Source organism: Spea bombifrons, chromosome 8 (genome assembly GCF_027358695.1).
Source record: "Spea bombifrons isolate aSpeBom1 chromosome 8, aSpeBom1.2.pri, whole genome shotgun sequence".
Lineage (NCBI taxonomy): Eukaryota > Metazoa > Chordata > Amphibia > Anura > Pelobatidae > Spea > Spea bombifrons.
The window spans coordinates 4,811,086-4,833,920 of record NC_071094.1 but is presented as its reverse complement, the minus strand read 5'-3'; the positions used below and the strand labels follow the sequence as shown (position 1 = coordinate 4,833,920).

The following is a 22,835-nucleotide window of genomic DNA, read 5'->3' as shown; positions in this document are numbered from 1 at the left end:
CTAAACTTCCACATACATCTGTAAATAAGATTTATTTATATATATATATATATGTGTGTTCTAAGCTTGAAATTGTTTATTTATAAAAAAAAGGCTTCTTTTTGTTTTCATTATTTTCTAGAAATCTGTTTAAATAAGGAATAGAAGCATTTTCCATTTTTTTCTGTTATATTAGAACAGAAAATATAACAAATATCAGATCAAATTTTTTGGGGAGTTTTCCTAAATAGTTAGGTGTAGGTCAAGCAATCAGTAGCTGATAGAATAGTATAATAGGGGAGAAACACACAGAAATCAACCCAAAATGTTTTAATGTCTCTTATTCTTAAAACCTACATGCTGTCATATTGCACCGGGCATTAGGGCTTCATTAACCCCTAGGCTCCTGCCGGGAGCTCAATGGGAATGAATAGAGGGTCCCGGCAAGATTTGTAGACCTAAACTATTTCTTTGGAGGGCCTGTGAGTGGGAGTCTATAATTCCCCCCCCCCCATCGTTCCTCCCATGTAATGTAAGGACATTTAGCTTTACAGAGAGGGTGGTAGATGCGAGGAACAGCCTCCCAGCAGAAGTGGTAGAGGGGAATACAGTGAGGGGATTAAACATGCATGGGATAGACATACGGCTCCTGAATCTAAGACGAGACCAACGACTGATTAAGGTTTGAGTCTTTACAGCAGGAGAAAAGGACGACTAGACGGGGGCCGAATGGGGCCGATCTACAATTTTCCTATTTTTAGAACGTTTGATATACCGGTATTAACAATTCTAAATGCTTAATTACCCCAGTCTACTCTAAGGGTTAATACACAGCAAAACAAAAGCTCCAATCATCTCTGCAGTACCCCACGATCTCATTTCCAGTGATATATGGGATCTTTTCTATAAGCCAGCCCTTTTTCTTCCAATAATATATATTATTTTTCTTCCCGCGTCGCTGTTTCTATTGTCTCCCCCGCCACACGTGACTCGTGTTTATTGCGCTTTTATAATGTTTGTTATTTTTTTGTGTGTGTTTTTATTTTTTTTTTTCTCCCCAACGCAGCCAGCTCTACAAATCATATAGACTGGTAACAAAAGGATGATAAGAGGGATTTAAAACTCATCCCCGTGTATTGTTTTTCTGGACTCTAGTAGCGTAATACTAATGTATTTTCACCCCGAGGGCTGAGTTTGCTTTATATCCGCACCATAGCTTGATACTTGATGGTATTTAGAGATCTTAGGTCATAGCGTCCTATTAAACCGCAGTATTTACACCGCGACGTGTCACACGCAAGCCCTCCAATGTCAGATGCACAATAAATGGTCATTTTGCCCGACACAAAATTACCCGACATAGTCTTACGCTCTTTCGGACCGCGTAGGCCGCTGTCACGCGCTGTCCATCGCCCATAAAGACGTCTCTTAACTTATAATCCGCCGTACGCCTAGGACAATGTATTAAGACTACACACAAGAACATTATAATTAGTTCGGTGCGGCGAGGGGGAGACCAAAATAAACCAAAATTAGGTCAAGAACATTAATTTCCGTGATCTGCGACCTTGTTTTTCTTTTGTTCATTTATCTCAATATGATTTCCATAAATCACAGCGCCGCGGAATACGATGGCGCCATATAAATCAATAAATAATAATAAAGAATGATAATGGTCTACGTGAAATGTAAAACTAACAAAATATCTCTACAAAAAACCCAACATTTCTTGTTTTTTTTTTTACTACTCCCAATTTGTTTTTTTAAATACTGTGAAAATAACGCAAAAAACATATTTTTAATATTTCCCCATTTCTTTCGAAATTAATAATTCCCCGTTTCTAAGAATCAACATTAATGTATGCTAAAAAATCGAATTTAATGGGAAAATCCTCATAGCCAATTATTTTTTTCTGTTTTAATGTGATCGTCATAAATAAAATAATTATAATACATTTATTTTTTTCACTGTTTTTCTCTTTCTTTTTTTCTGTCCTGTTCTTTCCGCCATTATAAAGGGGGTCGGATGGCAAAACCTCATCCCAGCAATATAAGAAATTGTGAACATGTGGCATGAAACATTCTTGCTTTTCCCATCATGTTGTGTTTTGCCTGATACCTATACCTGGGAACTCTCTGGGTTCTTGCCCCAATCTCGGGGAGGAGGGGCAGATGCTCAGGGTCACGCAGTCTAGCACTGACTCCTTCTTTCTAGTCTTATATATAAGACTCCCAGTTGGTGCTTTTTCTCCCAGTATGTTATGGTTGATATCCTTGCTTGAACGCAGGTGACTTAGTTAAGTATCATGAAATAACAGGTAACACATTTTGAGAGTCGCTACGAATCTTCACGATTGGCTTTTAAAGGGTTAATATTCACTTAGGGTCAGCTCATTTAGAAAGTTCCCAGGTGAGCTGACTTCTGGGCTCCGACTACAGGGAGACTTCCCTTGCGGGACGCGACCAGGACTGCCCACTGATGTCAGTGGGCGGTCCCGTGACGTCAGTGGGAAACACCCCCATTTAAAGGGGAAATGGGTGGGGAGCGGGACGTGTCAAGACCCCGCGATCCAGAGGAGCAGTGCTTCACCAGGCAATCTCTGGGTCAAACCCGGAGAGTTCCCAGGTATGATGATGACATCACAAAGTGTGTCGCATTCCCCAAACGCTCAGTTTTACACGTGCCGCGTCTGCTACCACGTTTAACTGACATTTACCCGGAGGCTTTCGGAAAACCCTAAAAAATGTGAAATGTAAAACTAACAAAATATCTCTATAAAAAAAAACATTTCTTGTTTTTTTGTTTTTTTTTTACTACTCCCAATTTTTTTAAAATACTGTGAAAATAACGCAAATAACTTATTATTAATAATTTCTTTTGAATATGTTTTATTAATAATTCCCCATTTCTAAGAATCAACCTTAATGTTGAAAATCCTCATAGCCAATTAGAATTCTGCTTAATTTACGAAATCGGAAAATATTGAATTAGTTTTTTCTGTTTTAATGTGATCGTCATAAATAAAATAATTTGAATAAATTTTTTTTTCCACTGTTTTTCTCTTTCTTTTTTTCTGCCCTGTTCTTTCCGCCATTATAAAGGGGGGCGGATGGCAAAACCTCATCCCAGCAATATAAGAAATTGTGAACATGTGGCATGAAACATTCTTGCTTTTCCCATCATGTTGTGTTTTGCCTGATACCTATACCTGGGAACTCTCTGGGTTCTTGCCCCAATCTCGGGGAGGAGGGGCAGATGCTCAGGGTCACGCAGTCTAGCACTGACTCCTTCTTTCTAGTCTTATATATAAGACTCCCAGTTGGTGCTTTTTCTCCCAGTATGTTATGGTTGATATCCTTGCTTGAACGCAGGTGACTTAGTTAAGTATCATGAAATAACAGGTAACACATTTTGAGAGTCGCTACGAATCTTCACGATTGGCTTTTAAAGGGTTAATATTCACTTAGGGTCAGCTCATTTAGAAAGTTCCCAGGTGAGCTGACTTCTGGGCTCCGACTACAGGGAGACTTCCCTTGCGGGACGCGACCAGGACTGCCCACTGATGTCAGTGGGCGGTCCCGTGACGTCAGTGGGAAACACCCCCATTTAAAGGGGAAATGGGTGGGGAGCGGGACGTGTCAAGACCCCGCGATCCAGAGGAGCAGTGCTTCACCAGGCAATCTCTGGGTCAAACCCGGAGAGTTCCCAGGTATGATGATGACATCACAAAGTGTGTCGCATTCCCCAAACGCTCAGTTTTACACGTGCCGCGTCTGCTACCACGTTTAACTGACATTTACCCGGAGGCTTTCGGAAAACCCTAAAAAATGTGAAATGTAAAACTAACAAAATATCTCTATAAAAAAAAACATTTCTTGTTTTTTTGTTTTTTTTTTACTACTCCCAATTTTTTTAAAATACTGTGAAAATAACGCAAATAACTTATTATTAATAATTTCTTTTGAATATGTTTTATTAATAATTCCCCATTTCTAAGAATCAACCTTAATGTTGAAAATCCTCATAGCCAATTAGAATTCTGCTTAATTTACGAAATCGGAAAATATTGAATTAGTTTTTTCTGTTTTAATGTGATCGTCATAAATAAAATAATTTGAATAAATTTTTTTTTCCACTGTTTTTCTCTTTCTTTTTTTCTGCCCTGTTCTTTCCGCCATTATAAAGGGGGGCGGATGGCAAAACCTCATCCCAGCAATATAAGAAATTGTGAACATGTGGCATGAAACATTCTTGCTTTTCCCATCATGTTGTGTTTTGCCTGATACCTATACCTGGGAACTCTCTGGGTTCTTGCCCCAATCTCGGGGAGGAGGGGCAGATGCTCAGGGTCACGCAGTCTAGCACTGACTCCTTCTTTCTAGTCTTATATATAAGACTCCCAGTTGGTGCTTTTTCTCCCAGTATGTTATGGTTGATATCCTTGCTTGAACGCAGGTGACTTAGTTAAGTATCATGAAATAACAGGTAACACATTTTGAGAGTCGCTACGAATCTTCACGATTGGCTTTTAAAGGGTTAATATTCACTTAGGGTCAGCTCATTTAGAAAGTTCCCAGGTGAGCTGACTTCTGGGCTCCGACTACAGGGAGACTTCCCTTGCGGGACGCGACCAGGACTGCCCACTGATGTCAGTGGGCGGTCCCGTGACGTCAGTGGGAAACACCCCCATTTAAAGGGGAAATGGGTGGGGAGCGGGACGTGTCAAGACCCCGCGATCCAGAGGAGCAGTGCTTCACCAGGCAATCTCTGGGTCAAACCCGGAGAGTTCCCAGGTATGATGATGACATCACAAAGTGTGTCGCATTCCCCAAACGCTCAGTTTTACACGTGCCGCGTCTGCTACCACGTTTAACTGACATTTACCCGGAGGCTTTCGGAAAACCCTAAAAAATGTAAGAAAACATAAAAAAATGTTGATTAATAAATTGGCCGTCTATGTGTAAGACGCAAAGCCCATAAACCATTGATTATTCCAACTAACTAAAAATAGCTAAAATTGGTATACATGTCCCAAATTTAGAGTAAAGGACGAGGGGCTCTAAAGGGTTGTAAAGGTAGCGCTTTCTATACATTATTGTAAAGTTTACGCTTTTTATATGTTATTGTAGAGTTTACGCTTTCTGTACGTTAGTGTAAAGTTTACGCTTTCTATACATTAGTGTAAAGTTTACCCTTTCTATACGTTATTGTAAACTTTATGCTTTCTATATGTTATTGTAAACTTTACGCTTTCTATATGTTATTGTAAACTTTACGCTTTCTATACGTTATTGTAAAGTTTACGTTTTCTATACGTTAGTGTAAAGGTAGTGCTTTCTATACGTTATTGTAAACTTTACACTTTCTATATGTTATTGTAAACTTTACGCTTTCTATATGTTAGTGTAAAGGTAGTGCTTTCTATACATTAATGTAAAGGTAACGCTTTGGGTATAGCTTTCTTGACCTCTCCACCAAGGTTTCAGTTCCATGTCTTATACGTTACGGAGCCCAGATTTGCCTACTTGACGCTGAAAATAAAGAATACATATATATATATATGTATAGGTGAAGCATTCTCCGGGCTTTATTGTCTTGTCTTTTTCGCTCCTTTTGTAAGCGGCAGCCAATCGGCGCGCAGTCGTAAATTACGACGCTAATAAGTAGGTTACAAGGAAGAACTGCAAAACCAGCACCGTCCCTCCTGCCCGGAGAATGAATTGAATAATATACGCGTAAGTTTATGCGAATTAAGAGGTATCATAAATTATCCGGGTTTATCTCGCAAACCAATTTAGCCGAGTGCAGCTGTTTTATGGGTTTGGTAGAAATAACCTCCGTCTCTCGACGACTCAAGGTGGGGTTTTTCTCCCGGATTACCCAAGGGAGAAGAGGATCTTTTTCTCCGACGATGATCCGGCTTGCTCAGCCTAAATGAACGCCGCCGTCAAATTGTAACCCATGACCAGATGCAAATCACCTGGCTCTTTAGAGCTAACAATAGATTTTGCTCTATTGTTCTGGCATTTAACAACCGAGAAGATAACAAATTAGGCCGCCTGGGGAATCAGTAGTATTTCTGGAACGCTGAGCACAGGCCCTTTTGAGAAGAAGAAGAAGAAAAAAAAAAAAAGAACAGTCTTTCTTTCTTTTTTTTTCCTCCCCGGCTAACAAACGTCTTGACCTAAAGCATTATTAATGTAGCTAGTGATAGGACCTAAATGTCTCCTTTCAGCTATCTCGAAATGACACATTTTTTTTTTATTTGGAAAGGTTCCAGTCGCCTTGTTTACATAGAATAGAATCTTAAGAGTTCTGTGTCTTATTCTGCAACCGTAGAGCCCATCCGAAGGAGAAGACGGAGAAGAAGAAGACCCTTTAAGAGTTTATGCCAAAATGTTGACCTTCTTGACCTTTTTAGCAGAGGTCCTTCGATACATTGTGACAGCGGAGACATTTGTCGACCTTAAGTACCAACGCAGTGAGTTGTATAGTTGTTGGTTGGAGGAACGTGTTGGGGATGATGGTAAGTATCTGGTAAAGGGGTAAATTAAAGGGGCAGATTTTTTTCACCCAGGCATCACTAAGAAAGGAGGTTAGTGGAGGATTATACACTAGGCACAAGCTTTGAGGGCCCCTATGGCACTAATGCCACCAGCAGGAGGTCAATGTAGCCAGGAGGCAACAGGGTCACATGATTAGTGGAGTGTGGTAGAGTGTGTGTGTGTGTGTGTAGGAGCCACTGAGGATCGTAAATGTTTTCATAAAGAGCTTTGATTAACTCGGGTACCAATTATCTGGTGGCTCTTACCCCCTTTCCGACAGGTAGGAGCACCCCTTGAACGAAGTGCCCAGGCATTAATTGGGGTACGAACACCCACCACCGGGCGCTGGGATTTGACTTCACTGCATTTTAAAGACCCTCTGCGCCGAGTACGTTAGCCGTGGAGCCGCTGCAGGCATTAGGTACGATGTGCCATCAGTGTAAAAGTGCTTGCAGCAGCCAATCGGTGGCAAAAAAGAGCTCCTATTGAAGTCAATGGGAGCGTTTTCCACCTATAGGGTCTGTAGAGACCCCTACCCCGAACGAGCACAGGAGCTGACTGGGGATAAGTATATCGCATGCAGGGATAGAAGATACCTGGGGGGTCAGGGGAAGGGGCAAACGCATAACGGGGGGGATTCTGCAGAATCTCCTAATACATTTGCAAAAGCAACACCATGACAATTTAAAGGGACCACAAAGCCATAGCATGCATTAAAGAACAAATAATGACTTTAATTAAACCAGACTACCCCCGCGCTACTTTACCGGCAATTATATAATAACATTTAAATATAATCTCTCGATAAATATGTCCGCCGGGAGAGATCTTAGCCGGTAAAACACCCGAGACGATCCCGCAGCGTGAAAATGACTATATGGGTAAAGCTAACCTTAACGGGAAGAAACGGCATTCCCGATACAGAGTGAATTATCGATTTCTGTATATCGGCCGACGTATCACTAAGTAGTTTATCATCTGTGGGTTTTTTTTTTTTTGTGTGATCTTTCGATATTTTCCTCCAGCTGCTTATACTTCTCTCTCTCTCTCGCTCTCTCTCTCGCGCTCTCTCTCTCCCTTTCCTCGCCTTGATATATTAGTTTCACTGCAGAAATGGGGTTTATAAATCACTCTAATGCTAGCCCAGGATACACGGTGCTTAGTGCAGGAGAAAATGTATTGCAGGTAACAACCCCAGCAGGGAGGAAGACTCTCGACGCAGGGACTGGCCACGACGACAGGTTACAGATAGCGTATGTTTGGTTTTTTATGTGCGCACACGTGCCATCGGGGGTAGAGCCCCGGAGAGTACTTTATACTCCAAGTTGCTAATACTTCATTTCTTTCGCGGCGAGGCCAACGCAGACAGCTTACCGGAGTGGGGGGGCCGCGGAAAATACAGCAGAATCTCGTGAAATCCGGCCCAGATATCGTCACGGTTTTCTGGATCATACGGCGCTGGAATGAACCCAAGCGACGCATTATATTTTACTACAAGTTTTCCAGCGATGATAAATAACTCTGCACTCGTAATGTCGGTGCAGCACAGGAAACGATTCAAAGCTAAGCCTCTTAAAGGAGATCAGTTACCTGTACAAAGTTTGGTGGCACTAAACTCGTTTATTTAAATGACTTAATCGTTCTTATCGTTCGGGAACTTTTTGCCTTGAAAGGGCCTATTTTATATTTTGGAAGCTGATAAATGTCATGCCTGCTAACTGTCCTGCTAGCTACTGAATAGTCCTTTCCAAAGGCTGCATGGAGTCAATCTGCAACAGTCAGCAACTTGTCAACGGGGAGATGTACGTTAATGCGGAGGGTAATTAGAGAGATCAGAGAACCCAAAATGATTCAGGATAATAATAAAATTATTGTTTAAAAAAAATTTTGTGACTTAAAACAAAAACTGAGGATTTCCACCCATTTTTGGTGAACTTGCCGAGATATTTTACAATTAGTTCTTCTTCGTTGTTGGTATGGAGTTGTTGGTCCTCCGTGGCCATTCTGTAACATAGGTTGTGTGATGTTGCTTGCTCGGCTCCCAGGGGCCACGGCCATGCCTGCGATCTCCCCTATGTCAGCGACTACGAGAATCCTCCTATGTTGCTGTGTTAGGAGTAAAAGGCCGTAACTTGACACGCGGAAGCTCCGGGGTATTTGCAGAAACGAACTCGCTGCAAAAAATAATATTAATAAAGACTCGGTGGTGCCTTAGTGCTTAATTATTGCAAACGTGAAGGGCCCAGACTCGGGTCAACAAAAACGCCTTGGCATGGAAAGAAAAGAAATCGCCAATGGGTCACATGGACCTCAGACGTAGGCTCAGTGCCATTTCCCTTCTATGTCCTTCGGCCCCAGACCTGGAACATGGATCGGTATGAGCGGCCGTGACCCTGTGGTGCCGATTGGTCACCGTATTGCCGACGAGTGTTTGGATAGTCTCTCCTGGCCACATCGGATGAATGTTGGGCTATCACCATCCTGGTTATTTTATACCCCATTATTTGTACAATATTATAACTGGAGAAGACTTTCAAGAAGTAGCACAATAGTTAATGGTCATTATTTACTCCCCCTGGCATCAGTCACCACCGGCCCGTTAGGACATGGGGTTCCGGTCTCTGCCCTGGAATATGTATACATTGCAGGCACCATTGTGTTACCTGGCCTCTCACCTTTACTTTTTCTCTTGGAACGTTGGCGTTAAAAGGTGTTTAGACCCAAAGCTGAAAAATTGGACACGTCTGTGAGGTCATCCAGAGCGAACCCATCTATAGAAGCTATCACCAAGGGAGAGAGACCTGAGCACCTCTCCAGCCCGAGGGCCTTCCTTGGACAGAACCTTTCCCAACTCGGACAAACTATATTCTCTGATATAGATCCATCGTCAGGGTTTGACTGTTTACCTGATTGCTCCGAAAATTAATAATTTTCAAAGTTAGATTTTTTAACACATAATATTTTTTTTAAATTGCTTGAAAAATCAGTAATTTGGTCCATATATATTTATTTATATATATAATCACGTTTTAGGTGGTTTTCTGCTTGCGCCAGAAGAGCCGCTTATAATCAAATAATCGTTCCTCTCATTTGCTCAGCCGGGAGAGAGAAATAAAGCAGAATTTAAAATAATCTGCCATTTCTTTCCTCATTTGTAGTTTGCGAGCATTTGCAGGGCTTACCAAGACACATGCTCCCAATTAGCTGCTCCTCTTAATTTAAATACCTCATAAATTATCTCCTGTGCACGAGGATTATCGCTTCATAATGCGAGTTAGCATTTAAATAAATAGCCGTGATGTCGAAAATTAGAGAGGTTTACAATCGGATCTCTGTAATGAAGGGAAATATCCCGGCAGCTGAGCCTCTACAAGGACGATATGGGGGGCTTCCCCCCAATTCTGTTTGGGGGATCAGAAGGAAAATTGATATTAAAGATCAGTTATTGGAGCAACAACCATTTTTTAGGTGTAAAATATATCTGTTTTTTTTTTTTGTTTTTGTTTTTTTTACCAAAAAGGCTTTATTTTCCATATTTCCTTGGAGTCTCCGATTAGGAAGAGCAGTCGTTCTTTCAGCCCTAAAGGGTATATTCACAAAAGGAGAGCGACTTCTGTCTTCATGCACAGAAAATGCTCCCATTGCCTTCAATCAGAGCAATTTCCTGCCTCTGATTGGCTGCTTCAAGTAGCCAATAAGTGCCATGAATGGGCAGACCAATGAGAAGGAGGAGGGTAGCTGCAGTAGCAGAGCTGCAGTGTCTACTAAGTATTTTTTATTTTTTCTCTTGAAGAATAATTTAACAAATAAGGAATGTAAAATAGAATATCTTTTTGAATTTTAGATCTTTACATTAAAAAACTAAAAGCATGAAGCTAAAATTATTGTTGATATTTTTTTATTTTTTTTTTACTGGACCCGGATATTTAAATTGGTCTAAGAACTTTAATTTCTACGTTACATCCTATATTTATGTTGTTATCGCTAACTTTTTCTTTATTTATAGTGAATAGCGTTTTGGCTCTATTAATCAATGTCTCGTTTACCGTCATTCTTTCCATACAGCCCATTGATAATATTTTGTCAGATGTTTGGCTCCTCTCGGGGGAAGATGGCAGCACAGATGTGACACGTGTAACTGGGATAAATATTATGGATTGTTTCCAAACTGCACACCCAACCCCGTTAATGTCACCCCTGCATAGAGGTGTCAAAGGGCAGGATGAAACAAGCTTGTAAAACCGCAGGACCAGCCCCTAATACTGACACTGACAAAATATCACCTTGTTCATTCAATCATTAGGATGCTGAATGGGGAGTAGGCGATGAATGAGACAAAAGTTTAATAGAACAAAGGATATATTGACATGTATTTACTGGAGTGTAAAAAAAATATAGATTTTTTCCCCCATTTTTCTCTCTCTCTTTATATATATATATATATATATATATATATATATATATATATATATATATTTTTTTTCTACTTTTGTCAAATTATTTTTATTTTTTTAAATACACTAAAATATAATTTAACATTTACTTTTTTAAGTGCTCATTGCAGTCGATTTAAATAATTAATCTTCTTAAAAAAATATTCTGTTAAAAAAAAAAATCTAAAAAAAAATGATTACATCATCATATAATCCCCTTGACATTACAAGCTCCCATTGGTCAACCAGGCTTTTGTTTTTGATGATGGAATTGCAGATTTATTTTAGCGTACTGCCTCATGCTTACTGTGCTCGTCGGCCATTTATATTCATTATTGATAGAGCAAAGCTAAAGTAGGCCATCATACTTATGGAGATAGCATAGGATTCCACTATGCCCTATATTTTTTAAAGAATGATGGTGCCATAATGGAATAAATCTAAAAAAAAATTATTTGACCCAACCTTTTTTTATAAAAAAAAATATATATTATATATATATATATATATTATATATATATATATATATATTAAAAACTAAATTTATTTTGTTTTTTTAAAAAATATATTATTATTGTTCATATGCAATTATAAATTATCCTATGTTTTCTTACAACCTAAAGGAATTTTCCGATAGGCAGAGGGCATTAACAGTTTTTTGTGAACTACATATGGCCCAATCTTTATTTTTCTACGTGTGATCTATTAATACACATTAACAAGAAAAATATAAAAATTCTTTATTAATATTTTATAATTATTATATGTAATAAAATATTTTATTAATATTTTCCAACAGTCGATATGGCAGTTTTCGATACATTTGTTGCAAACAAACGGTTCTTCCGCCCATGATGTATCCCAGCATGCAGTTGACCTCCCTCCTCCTGATTGGCTGCTTTTTTTTTTTTTAAGAGTTTTTAAAATTTTTGAAAAAAGTTTTTTAAAAAGTTGCAAAACACGTGAGATTTGAGGCTCAATTGCATCAAAATCTTCACAACTAGGTCCAAATTTTTGTTGTATTGATTATTTTAGGTTTGTTTTATTAGCATTCCACACTCCTTACAGACAAAGTTATCGTAAGAGCGCGCCCAAAATATTGTTTTACCTGTCTTTTGCTCTACCTTTCTATTATTCTTCCTCGCGCAGGTTTATATCCGGCTTCCATGTAAAAGGATTGCCAGGAGAGCTCTTTTTAAGCTGTATTTTAATAAGTCAATATGGCAGCTCCAAATTATTTAAAGCTTCTTAGAAGGGATTAGAATTGATTTCTTTGGGGAATCGGAGAGGTGTGCCGTTGCTCCCGAGGGCTTTGCTTTTTATCGAATCTGCAGCCGTCTCAGTGAAAAAAAAATAGAACTATAATTGACCGCAGGTTATTAGGAGAGTATTTGGAGAACGACTGGCTATGAATTACGGGCTTTGCCTCAGATCAGAGCAGACAGGTGTCTTTAAAAAAAACACAAGATACTATTAATTATCACCTACATGTGTTGGGTGAACTCTTTCAGTTAAGGATAAAAAAGGTAGGTTTGGGTTCCGATGTCATTCTATAGAACCCTGGACTAATGCGAGGTTTTAGGGGATGTTGACGTTCTGGGCAGATTTCAGAGGAGAGCGATTTAAATGATGATTGGTTTGCAGGATAAAAAGTATCAGGAAAGACGAAGGGATCTCAAAATGAATGGCTTGGATGAGACAAGAGAGAGGGGATGGGAGAGAAGAGAGGGGATGGAAGAGAAGAGAGAGAGAGAGAGGGGGGGGGATAGAAGAGAAGAGAGAGGGGGGATGGAAGAGGAGAGGGAGAGAAAGAGAGAAAGGATGGAAGAGAAGAGAGAGAGGGAATGAGATAGAAGAGAGAGAGGGGATGGAAGAGAAGAGAGAGAGAGGGGGGATGGAAGAGAAGAGAGAGAGAAAGAGAGAGGATGGAAGAGAAGAGAGAGAGGGAATGAGAATAGAGAGGGGATGGAAGAGAAGAGAGAATGAATGAAAGAAAAGAGAGAGAGGGGATGGAAGGGAAGAGAGGGAGGGGGATGGAAGGGAAGATAGAGAGGGGGTGGAAGAGAAGAGAGAGGGGGGTGGAAGAGAAGAGAGAGAGGGGAAGGAAGAGAAGAGAGAGAGGGGATGGAAAAGAAGAGAGAGAGGGGATGTAAGAGAAGAGAGAGAGGGGATGGAAGAGAAGAGAGAGAGAGGGGATGGAAGAGAAGAGAGAGAGGGGATAGAAAAGAAGAGACAGAGGGGGGGATAAGAGAGACGAGAGAGAGGAGATGGGAGAGAAACATTTAAATACAAAGTACAGGAGGGGAGTTAATTTAAAAGGAGGAGAAATGTTAGAACAAGAGACCAGCATCTAAAATTAGAGGGTCCGAGGCTGAGATGGAATGTTAGGAAGTTTTACTTTACTGAAAGCGTTGTAGATAAGTGGAACAGCCTCCCAGTCTGGCGGTTGTGTTGTCACTACTTCACACCAAATGTAACGTCATAAGCTAGCTTCGTCAATATGTTCTAAAGAGAAACATAGAAAAAATAAAGGAATAACTTAAAGTACAGACTATAATAATAATAATATCGTGTACATAAAAAAACGGTGTGAATGATTTTCTGTTTTGAGGAAGCTTATTTGGATCTGGAAATTTCTAGGTTAATTTTCTACAGGGTACAATCTGGTTCCGTTTTTAAATCCCCTCCATATTGTAAAAGTCCTGGGCCTCTTTACTTCACAAACTAGTTTTTAAACCTACTTTGGATTTTTTTTCTAAATGTTCTAATTAATCACACGAGAGAGATTTAATTTGGTTCTAGCCTTTAGGAAGGACTTTCTAAATTAATGAAAGGAGGTGTCTATTAGAGGCCTGCGCATGCTGCAAGGTCTTTGCGTTTTCGAAATGCCAAAACAATATTAAGGGTAGACCAGGAACATAATAAACTATTTACTTTTACCTGTGCCTCCGCGGGATACACATCGCATGCCAGATTTATATATTTCAGATATATTCCTATATATATTCCTTAGTATCTTATAAATATTATACTCGGAACTGATGATTATATACAGTAATACTCTTAAGTATGTTGTGTTTACCTGTATTAGTGTTATTGATGTCTGCAGAACTTCCTGATGTATATTAATAATGTTATCTTGGTTTAGGTGCTGGAAGCAGCCATCTTTGTTTGTTCTGCCTTAGCTTGAAGACCAGTTGAAGGCTATTAGGTGTGATGGCATTGCTTGGATTATGTTGTAGTAACGGGGAACTAATGACAATGACCTACATACCTAGAAGGGACCAGGGATCATATTGTATTCCCTGAACACAGTCGGATGGGAGCCTCTTGGTTGGGAACTTTATTGGTCTACTGGTTTTCCCAACCCTGCCCAACTCACGCAGATCTTTACCCTTTCCAAAAAAGAGTCAACGTCTGATGTTCCCCGTAACAGCACACAGTCCAACATGATAACATGCATATTATTAGCCAACAAGCCTTGAGTCTTCTTTATGTTATTAAGTAGTTAGGTCTTGGGGATGCCAGAATGTGTGTACAAACCCTCGACAGATAAGAGATGCCCACTGATACCCAACACAAACAGTGCCTTTAGTGTATCCCCCCATTGGTCGTTCTATGTTGTATCACCACACTCTTGTATAATCAAAGTCTACCTGGCTTCTTCACAAAAACACATTGTAATCACGCTGTCTTATTTTCCTATTAAAGTCACAAAACACATGTCACGTGGCCACTGGACCCCGCAGTTTTTTTTTCCAAGATCGTCCTCCTGAATAATGGACTTCTTTCTTCTCCCTCTCTCAGCACCCCCTGAATATCTCTTGTCTCCCTATGTTCAGAGAGCAGATTAATGAAACTTCAAGCCAAGTGGCAAAATAAATCTTCCCATCTCAAACGCAGAACAGCAAGATCATGTAAATGCTAATGAGATCGGGATTTCATTCTGTCTCGGGAGGGGAGACGGCCCATCCTTGTTGGAACCCAAACCACCGAGATATTATAGGGAACCAGAGATTCAACTGTAAAGCCTTCCTTGTACCAAAAAAGAAATCAAGCTTTAGTCTAAAACCATTGTTTATTCCCCTTAATTCTACAAAGATTTCTCTAGCCCTACATTCTGAAATACAGCAATTTAATCCAACATCACTTGGCACTACCATGCTAATGACATCATCTTTCATGGTGCCAACTTGGATCCACTTAAGGATCCACTTAACTGTTACACTTGGTTCTGCCATTATCAAACGTAATAATCTATAAAATATTTAAAGTGTTAAAATATTAAAAAAAAAATAATAATACCGTAGAACCGCAGTCTTTAAATAAATCCGAGTAGCCCATTCTGGCAATAATCGGCTAATGTGATTTGCATAAGGGCATTTCCTGAAATCTTGATGTATTTTTTTTTAGAAGCAGTTACCATAAATAAAACTGAAGAAGCCCAATGTTTATTCCTTGCCTGAGCCGTTAAAAAAAAAAAAAAAAAAAAAAAAAAAAAAAAGAGATGATTTCCATATGGTGCCTAGAAAAATAAAATCTAAGGGGATCGGCTGGGTAGGCAGCACAAGCTAATTTTAATTATAGCAGAGATGCAGGATATCGAGGCGCAGAGATGACATCGTAACGAGGTTTAACGAAGCTGTGCATATATATGGAAACAGCTGTCACTCTGCTCTGTATTCCAGATAGGTAGCCTTATGACTGTTTAAAATCTTCAGGCAAGTGTGCACTATTGCGTGATGGGTAGTTCAGGACCACCACCCACCACGCCATGTTTCAGCCACAATGCTCTTATCTACCATGTAACATGCTATGGATATGCCCGCATTTTGGGCATGCTTAGAAGACAAAACACACAAGACTACAGCACTCCCTTGTTCGTATAACATCTATGTATCTCACCGTAGATAGTCCCTCTTTGGGCCCTGTGTCCCTCTTTCCTACCCTGATGTCCTTCTGTTCTAGGAGCTTAGAATGTTTTGCTGGCTATGAGGATATCACAGGTGTCTATAGACCTAAAAGCTACATGAACTACCATGAATAGGTCTCGGAGCCAAATCAAAATTCTTGTTAAAGCCCCATCCTCCAGCCGCACCTCTACCAAGACCTCCTGTAACAAAAATGCCCCTCTTTGGTCACTGGGAATGTTATATTAGTATGTAGATATCATTTATTATATATGTATGGTGCTCTAGCCACCACCAAGTATGCCTTTCATGGTCCTCTGAGCTGCACTTGATCTAAAAAATCTAAATCTAAAACCATCCAAAATCTCATTAACGACTTTTAGAACCGTTACTGTAACAAAGTGATTGTTTCTACGAGATGTTCTAATGTTCTTTCTATCTCTGGTGGCAAACTTTCTAAAAAGTAAAATAAACACAGTAACACACCTGTCCATAAAACTATAATAAAGCCAATGGAATGTTAAAGAATCGCCCTAGAAAGACGCTCATCCACTCCTGTTTGCCAAAAGAAAAAGGAGAAGTTTGTGATAGATATTCTCAACATATTTTGCATGCATTATAAATGGGCCAAGAGGACACAGAAGGAGTTATGAATGGAACTGGGGTCTCTGTACGTGAATCGTGAAGACACACTTATTCATGATGAGTCTTACTCAACGGTGGATAACATCAAAGTCTACGTGATAGTCTTCGGAGATTCACTCATTAAAGTCGGTCAATCCATTATTAATACATCTTTGGAATCCAAGCCCATAAATCTCTATCAATTTGGCCGTTGAACCTAGTCAAGTCTTCTACATGAAAGGAATCCCAAGCAGGTCCCAGCACCGGTCCCTGCATCCCTTATGGTTTTGGGACAATGCCAGTCCCCTAAAGACCTCACCATGGTGATGATATGCTAAGACAGTGATGAACTGAGCGTAGTTAATCCCACCGATAGAACACAAGTGAAACACACAGCAGTAGACAAAGAGTTCATTCGGAAAACCCAAATAAAGAGGCAGCGATTGTCTCCCCTTGTTGCCATGTTGGTGTGAAGATCTTAAAGCAATAAATACCCGTACAGAGGATCTCCCTTCTCACATCCCATTGATCGATAAAGGATTATTGGCCATTCCCAGGGTGGCTTGTGTTGTCACCTCCCAGATGTTTAAAACATGGACTTAATTTGCAATCCAATTAATTTGTACTCATTTGATCTTAATACTATTCTGTTCCATTCTTACTTAAGATTTTTTTTTTTTTCCAGCATGGCTCTTTTGATCCAAAACTCAGTAATCTGATGCAGTTAAGAAAGAGGGGGTAAAGGATGAATCCGAACAACAAAAACTGAAATGGTTAAAAAGGGGAAAAAAGATAAAACCTTAAAATATTTTTTTTTTAAATGTATACTTTACATTTTGATTAAAATATTAAAAGTTAATTATGATAAAGGGAGAATTATTTCCTTTTTTTTAAAAAAGAAAAATATTTTAAAATTAAAAATAATTTAATATTTAAATTAAAAACCTGTGAAAAATAAATTTTTATTTAAGAAAATGTTTGTTTTTTTAGTATTTTTTTTTTTTTAAATGAATCACTAATCTGTAAAATGTTATGTTGGGTTTTTTTTTAGCTTAAAAAAAAAAGTTGAAATTAAAAAAATCGCATCTATTTAGGCTACGTGTTGGGTTAATATTCTTTTTAAAAAAAGTGAAACGCCAGTTCTAGATATGAGAGCAGTTAAAGATATTTCGAATTACAAACGCTCATTCGCATTATCTGTCTCCAGGGTGTAAAACATAATACAGAATTTATCATCATAAACCTGATTGCATTTGTGTAGTTTTTTTTTTTATTTTCTAGTATACTTTTTGTACAGAAATCAGGAGAAAGGCAATTTAATATGTCATGGCAGAAATTCCCTAACGTATAATGAGTTTCAAACTAAATGTGCATAAATTAGAGAAAAAATGGAATTAAATCCATCGAACTGAGAAACAAAATCACAACATAAGCGTTCTGTTGTCAGCAGAATTCATTTCACCCACACTTGTCTTCCGACCCAATAATGCGGCAGCCGAAAAACTACACTTTGAGCCCAAACCTTACGATAGGAATGATCTAGTCCCGCCATAATTTTATATCCGTACGTTATCGTCCTATGGTTCTAAGATATATATATGTATTGTTTGTCGCAAAAGTCTCATAAATAGTCCGTTTATTGTTCAATAATGTTTACCGTGAATACTCTTCTACCTGTAAACCTCTGTTATGTGTGAAGTTTGTTCTCGTGAAACTTGGAAACCTCTTGTAGACTGGAACACGGCATCGAATGCAGCACACGTGACGCGGCGTGATTGCTTATATGTTTCTGACACAGGCGATGTTGGGCGTTCTTAGTCAACGAGGCGGCCCTGCCACTTTAAGGCCAGCAGATGCCTAATGGTGTCGGACATCGTCCGACGGCTGGATATGAACGGACGTTACAGCCCTGGATCTGCCCCTAGATCTGTTGGGTGCATACGGAGCAATGTCGAGCAGCGGCCCACTGGGCATTTGCCTGTTGCGTCAAATGGCCAGTCTTCGTCCAAAGTCCAGTTGGCAAAATCAACACATAACTGTATCCGGGGCACCCTGCAAAACTTTATGGCCCTTTCTTGCTCTTCTGCTTCGAGTAACAGAAACCTACTTAGCGTTCATTGCTAGGTACCCTGCGTTGGGGTGGAGGGGAGGTAGGAATTCCTCTTTAGGAACCTTGGTGGAAGTTACCCTAGACACCATGATGACAACTTGCGGAATTAACTATTAGAAGTGGTTCTGGAGCCCCAAATTCCACAAGTGGGACAAGTCCATATAGCAGATCCAGAACTAGTTTCATGGGGGGGCTATCAGCTACCTTCTTTTAATAATGCCATAAAAACTGTAGGCAGTTCTAGCTTACCTAATGGAGAATCCAACCATAAAGAAGCCCCACCTGCCATTTTTCCTGCCCCCCCCCCATATCCCCAAGGTCATTAAACTTCCTTCCTGTGGTCTTTCTGGAAGAGAAACACTAATTTGGATTACGGCAGCTAATTGGGAAATATGTGGCTTGTTTCTTTGCTCATTATATAATATGCGTCCGGGATATTCCTACAATGATATTGATTACTTGGCCCATAATAATCGTTCCCTCTCGTTAGCGCCAACCATCTAATATTTGGTGCAGCTGGAATTATCCAATGTTCAGCTTTTCAAGGTATATTTATTTAGCTATTTATTTAGCCGTATTTTTCTTATCGCATTGTAGCCAACGGAAACTGGAAAGATTAAAAAACTCCCAAACCCAAGGGAAATCTCCGACGAAAGACAAATTTAATTAAAGATTTTCGTCTCAAAGGACACTGGGTAATTTCCATTATATGTCTACAACTGTTAAACACCGCTAGGTTAGAATCATACAAACCGAGCGAGTGTTTAACTTTTCATTACCTTTAACGATGATAGCGGTGTCACCCGTATATCGACCACGTCTAGTATTGGGGTGGAAAAAACCTATATTGGCCTTAAAGAGACGCTACACCCCCCCCCAAAAGAAATCTATTAAATTTACTCATCCTTTCTAGTTGACTTTTAACTAATTATATGAACGTTATCTGCTTTTTCTTACTAAACATTACAGTTTGCCCTCTTTTTATGGCTTGGCTTCAACAGAGCTTAGAAGCCTGTAATATATTTTTGGGCAAAAAAAAAAAAGGTAATTTTGCATAATGGCCAAGTTTTGGAATATGGAATCTGTTATTATTTATGGAATATATTATTGTTTTTGCACAGATTAAAGTGAAAATAACTTGGGGAGATAAGAATTATAAACTCTTGACGATCGCATTATTACGGTCCTACAGAATTGATCTCCTTTAGGTAAGAGGAGTAACTTCTACTTGTATGTCTTCACAGGCTGAATTTGGAAGAATTAAGAGAAGATGCTACACTTTACCGGGACCAAATTTTACGTACGGACAGAGCAGTTTTGTAAAGGAGGGCGGCGTTGCTACAGGTAACGTTATAAAAAGTATTAACCTTTCCAGTAGTGATCTGACAAAAGTGCGCATTTTTTCCCCATTCTGTTTGTAATTCTATGTACAGAACCATTTAAAAGTTTGGGGTCAAGGAGAAGTTTTCTTGTTTTGGAAAAGAAAAGCACATTTTGTCCATTCCAATAACATGAAATAGATCAGAAATCCAGCGCAGGCAGGGTTAATGTTGTAAATTACTATTGTAGCTGGAAATGGCGGCTTTTTAATGGAATCTCTTCATAGGCGCTCATCACTATTTATCACTCCTATCACTCCTGTGTTCTAATGGTCCTTTATCACTCCTGGGTTCCAATGGCCCTTTATCACTCCCATCACTCCTGTGTTCCAATGGCCCTTTATCACTCCCATCACTCCTGTGTTCCAATGGCCCTTTATCACTCCCATCACTCCTGTGTTCCAATGGCACGTTGTGTTCGCTGATCCAAGTTTAAGTTTAAAAGGATAATGGTTAGAAAACCATTTTTGCAATTAAGTTACAGCCAGAAATGTCCTTGTTTTCCAAGAAACCAGATCTGTACAATTTACGTGGGTTCCTTTTTTAAGGGGTGCTATGTATTCAATAGAGGGAGGGGTTAGGAGTAACCTATGCACCAATCATTCCTGGCTGTGGACCAACCCTCCGTTTTATTTTTGCATATACCCCGCCCACATCCAGGATATGTTCCGCCCACATTGCCTTTTGTTGCTTCCTCTGTCGCTGTGCAGCTATAGGTCACTGGGACGTCGTAGACGAGAAATCCAAGGTTCGTCATAGAAAACTCCAACCAAACTTTATCGCCTTGAATCGCGAGAGCGTGAAATCGGGCCTGGTCACCGCGGCCGAACATCAGACGTTTCGGAACACCCACCAGATCTGGTGTCCACTTCACGAAGGCCACGGACCTCGCCCTAGTCTGACATTCCCCCCCGACATGACTTTTGGAATCTGCACAAGGTAAAAACAAAAAAAAATAAATAAAAATCTATAGCATCATTAAAGTGGGATTTAGGTATCCAAGCCTCCCCAAGTTATCTCTCTACTATTGTTAAGTTGCTGATTGTTGTTGATTGCTTCAGGAAGCCTTTGTAAGTTTTGTGGCAGGAGATGTTGGTTTTGCTACAAGGACCCTTCGGCAACAATGTTTTAAATGCCCCCCCCCCCCCGCAATTTAAATGTGAATTACACAGAGCCAGCTGGACGCTTTCCCTGGGTTGGCCCTTCATCAAAGATAGATGAAATGTTTCCTACAAACTTACGGTTTAGTGAATAAACCCCACTCGGTCTTCCATACTTTTTTTGTTTGAAGTATGTTTTACGTGAACTTTATCCATTCTCCTAAAAGCCAAAAAAAAAAAAAAAAAATATGATGTATTTAATAGCCGACAGTTTGTAAGATCTTTCCAACGTGTGTGAAAGGTTCTAGAATTCCTGAGACCCCAGCAAGTCTTCTAACTTTATATTTTCCCTGCGGACTCGCGTACCGATAATTCTTCTCTACGGCTTTAAATCTATGCGTTTACAAAAGGGGTTGTCGGGGCAAAAAGGGACCCGGCTGTCCGTACTCTTAGGAAACATAGCCATGCACTTTAGCTAAGAGCCTACGAAGGTGGGCTCTTAAATCTGTAAATTGGCCATTTGAAATCGTCAGCTCGGCAAAACGAAGCACTTGGAACGACAGCCGGTCGGGGGGCAAACGGCAAGACTCCGGCCAAAAATGGCACCAAAAAAAACAAAAAATGGGCTAACAGCAGGATTAAAAGATAGAAGAGGGATTGAAGGGCATGGCGTGAAATATCCTAGCATTGAGATCGAGATGTACATATTGTGAGGAGGGAGTCATTTGATTCACGCGTTGTAATAATGGCTCTTATAGGTACCGGACTTCTTTGATGGGAGCTGAAAGACCTCTACGGAGCGCAAAGTGCCGAAAAGATAACATATTTGGGAAAAATGTTTTAGATATCACAAAAGTCTTGAAATACACAACTCTTCCATGACTCAACTTCAATGTCTGAAGAGCGTAGGAAGTGATGGCCCATGGCTGTGGCACCCAGCTCTCACAATGCTCAGCCAACATTCTTAAAGGGACCGTTGTACCCCATTTGTTTTTAAGGCAAAGCAAAGTACGCTTGCGTCACCTTTCTCCAGGATCGTTTCAGAAATAAAGGCTGCAGGGTTAGTGACGCAGGAATTGCCTCCATGATGCCAGACAGGGACATAGGGGTATCCGCACCGTGCCCCCGATGCATTCAGCTTTCAGAGCTTTTAAACAGTTAAAAGGGGCACCAGGAGATGTATAGCTCAAAAGAAAGGACACTTTTGTGGCACCAATTTCAGCAACTCTGCAGGGACTTCGCAAATTTCCCCCGATTTATTGCCCTATCTTTCCTTAGCAGGTAACCCTAAAAAAAAAATTATACGGGAAAACTTAACTTGGCGGGAAAGGGTTAACTATATGTATGTATGTATGTATGTATGTATGTGTGTGTATATATATATATATATATATATATATATATATATATTTATAATCTTAATTTATTTTATTTTAAATAAAGAATAAACGTTATATATTTTTTATTTAGTTAACCCTTTCATCTCTTGGACTAAAGTCCAACCTATTTGCTATTTTATATTGCACCACTAGGTGGCGCAAGAGGCGGAATTTCAGTCCGACCCATTCATTCCCATTTAACCCCAAGGAAGTGAGACCCTCTCTCTCTAGAAGACACAGGGTTAACGGGGGGACAGCCAAGCACTAAATGCCTTGAGATTGGGTAATCAGACACAACGTTGTGCGTATTTCACCTGATGGCAAATTGGGTTTGCATATGCAAATCGAATGGATTTTAAAATGGTATTTAATGAC

At 39.8% G+C, this 22,835-nt stretch overlaps 1 protein-coding gene across 1 annotated transcript in view; it reads left to right on the top strand.

The window, feature by feature from the left end:
- The window catches only part of CFAP77 (cilia and flagella associated protein 77), a 50,827-nt gene that overhangs the window by 10,923 nt on the left and 17,069 nt on the right, over nt 1-22,835 (top strand). The window contains exons 2-3 of the mRNA XM_053472413.1: nt 19,847-19,946; nt 20,692-20,920. Of these exons, the coding sequence (XP_053328388.1) occupies nt 19,847-19,946; nt 20,692-20,920 (329 nt within the window). The remainder of the gene's footprint in view (nt 1-19,846; nt 19,947-20,691; nt 20,921-22,835) is intronic.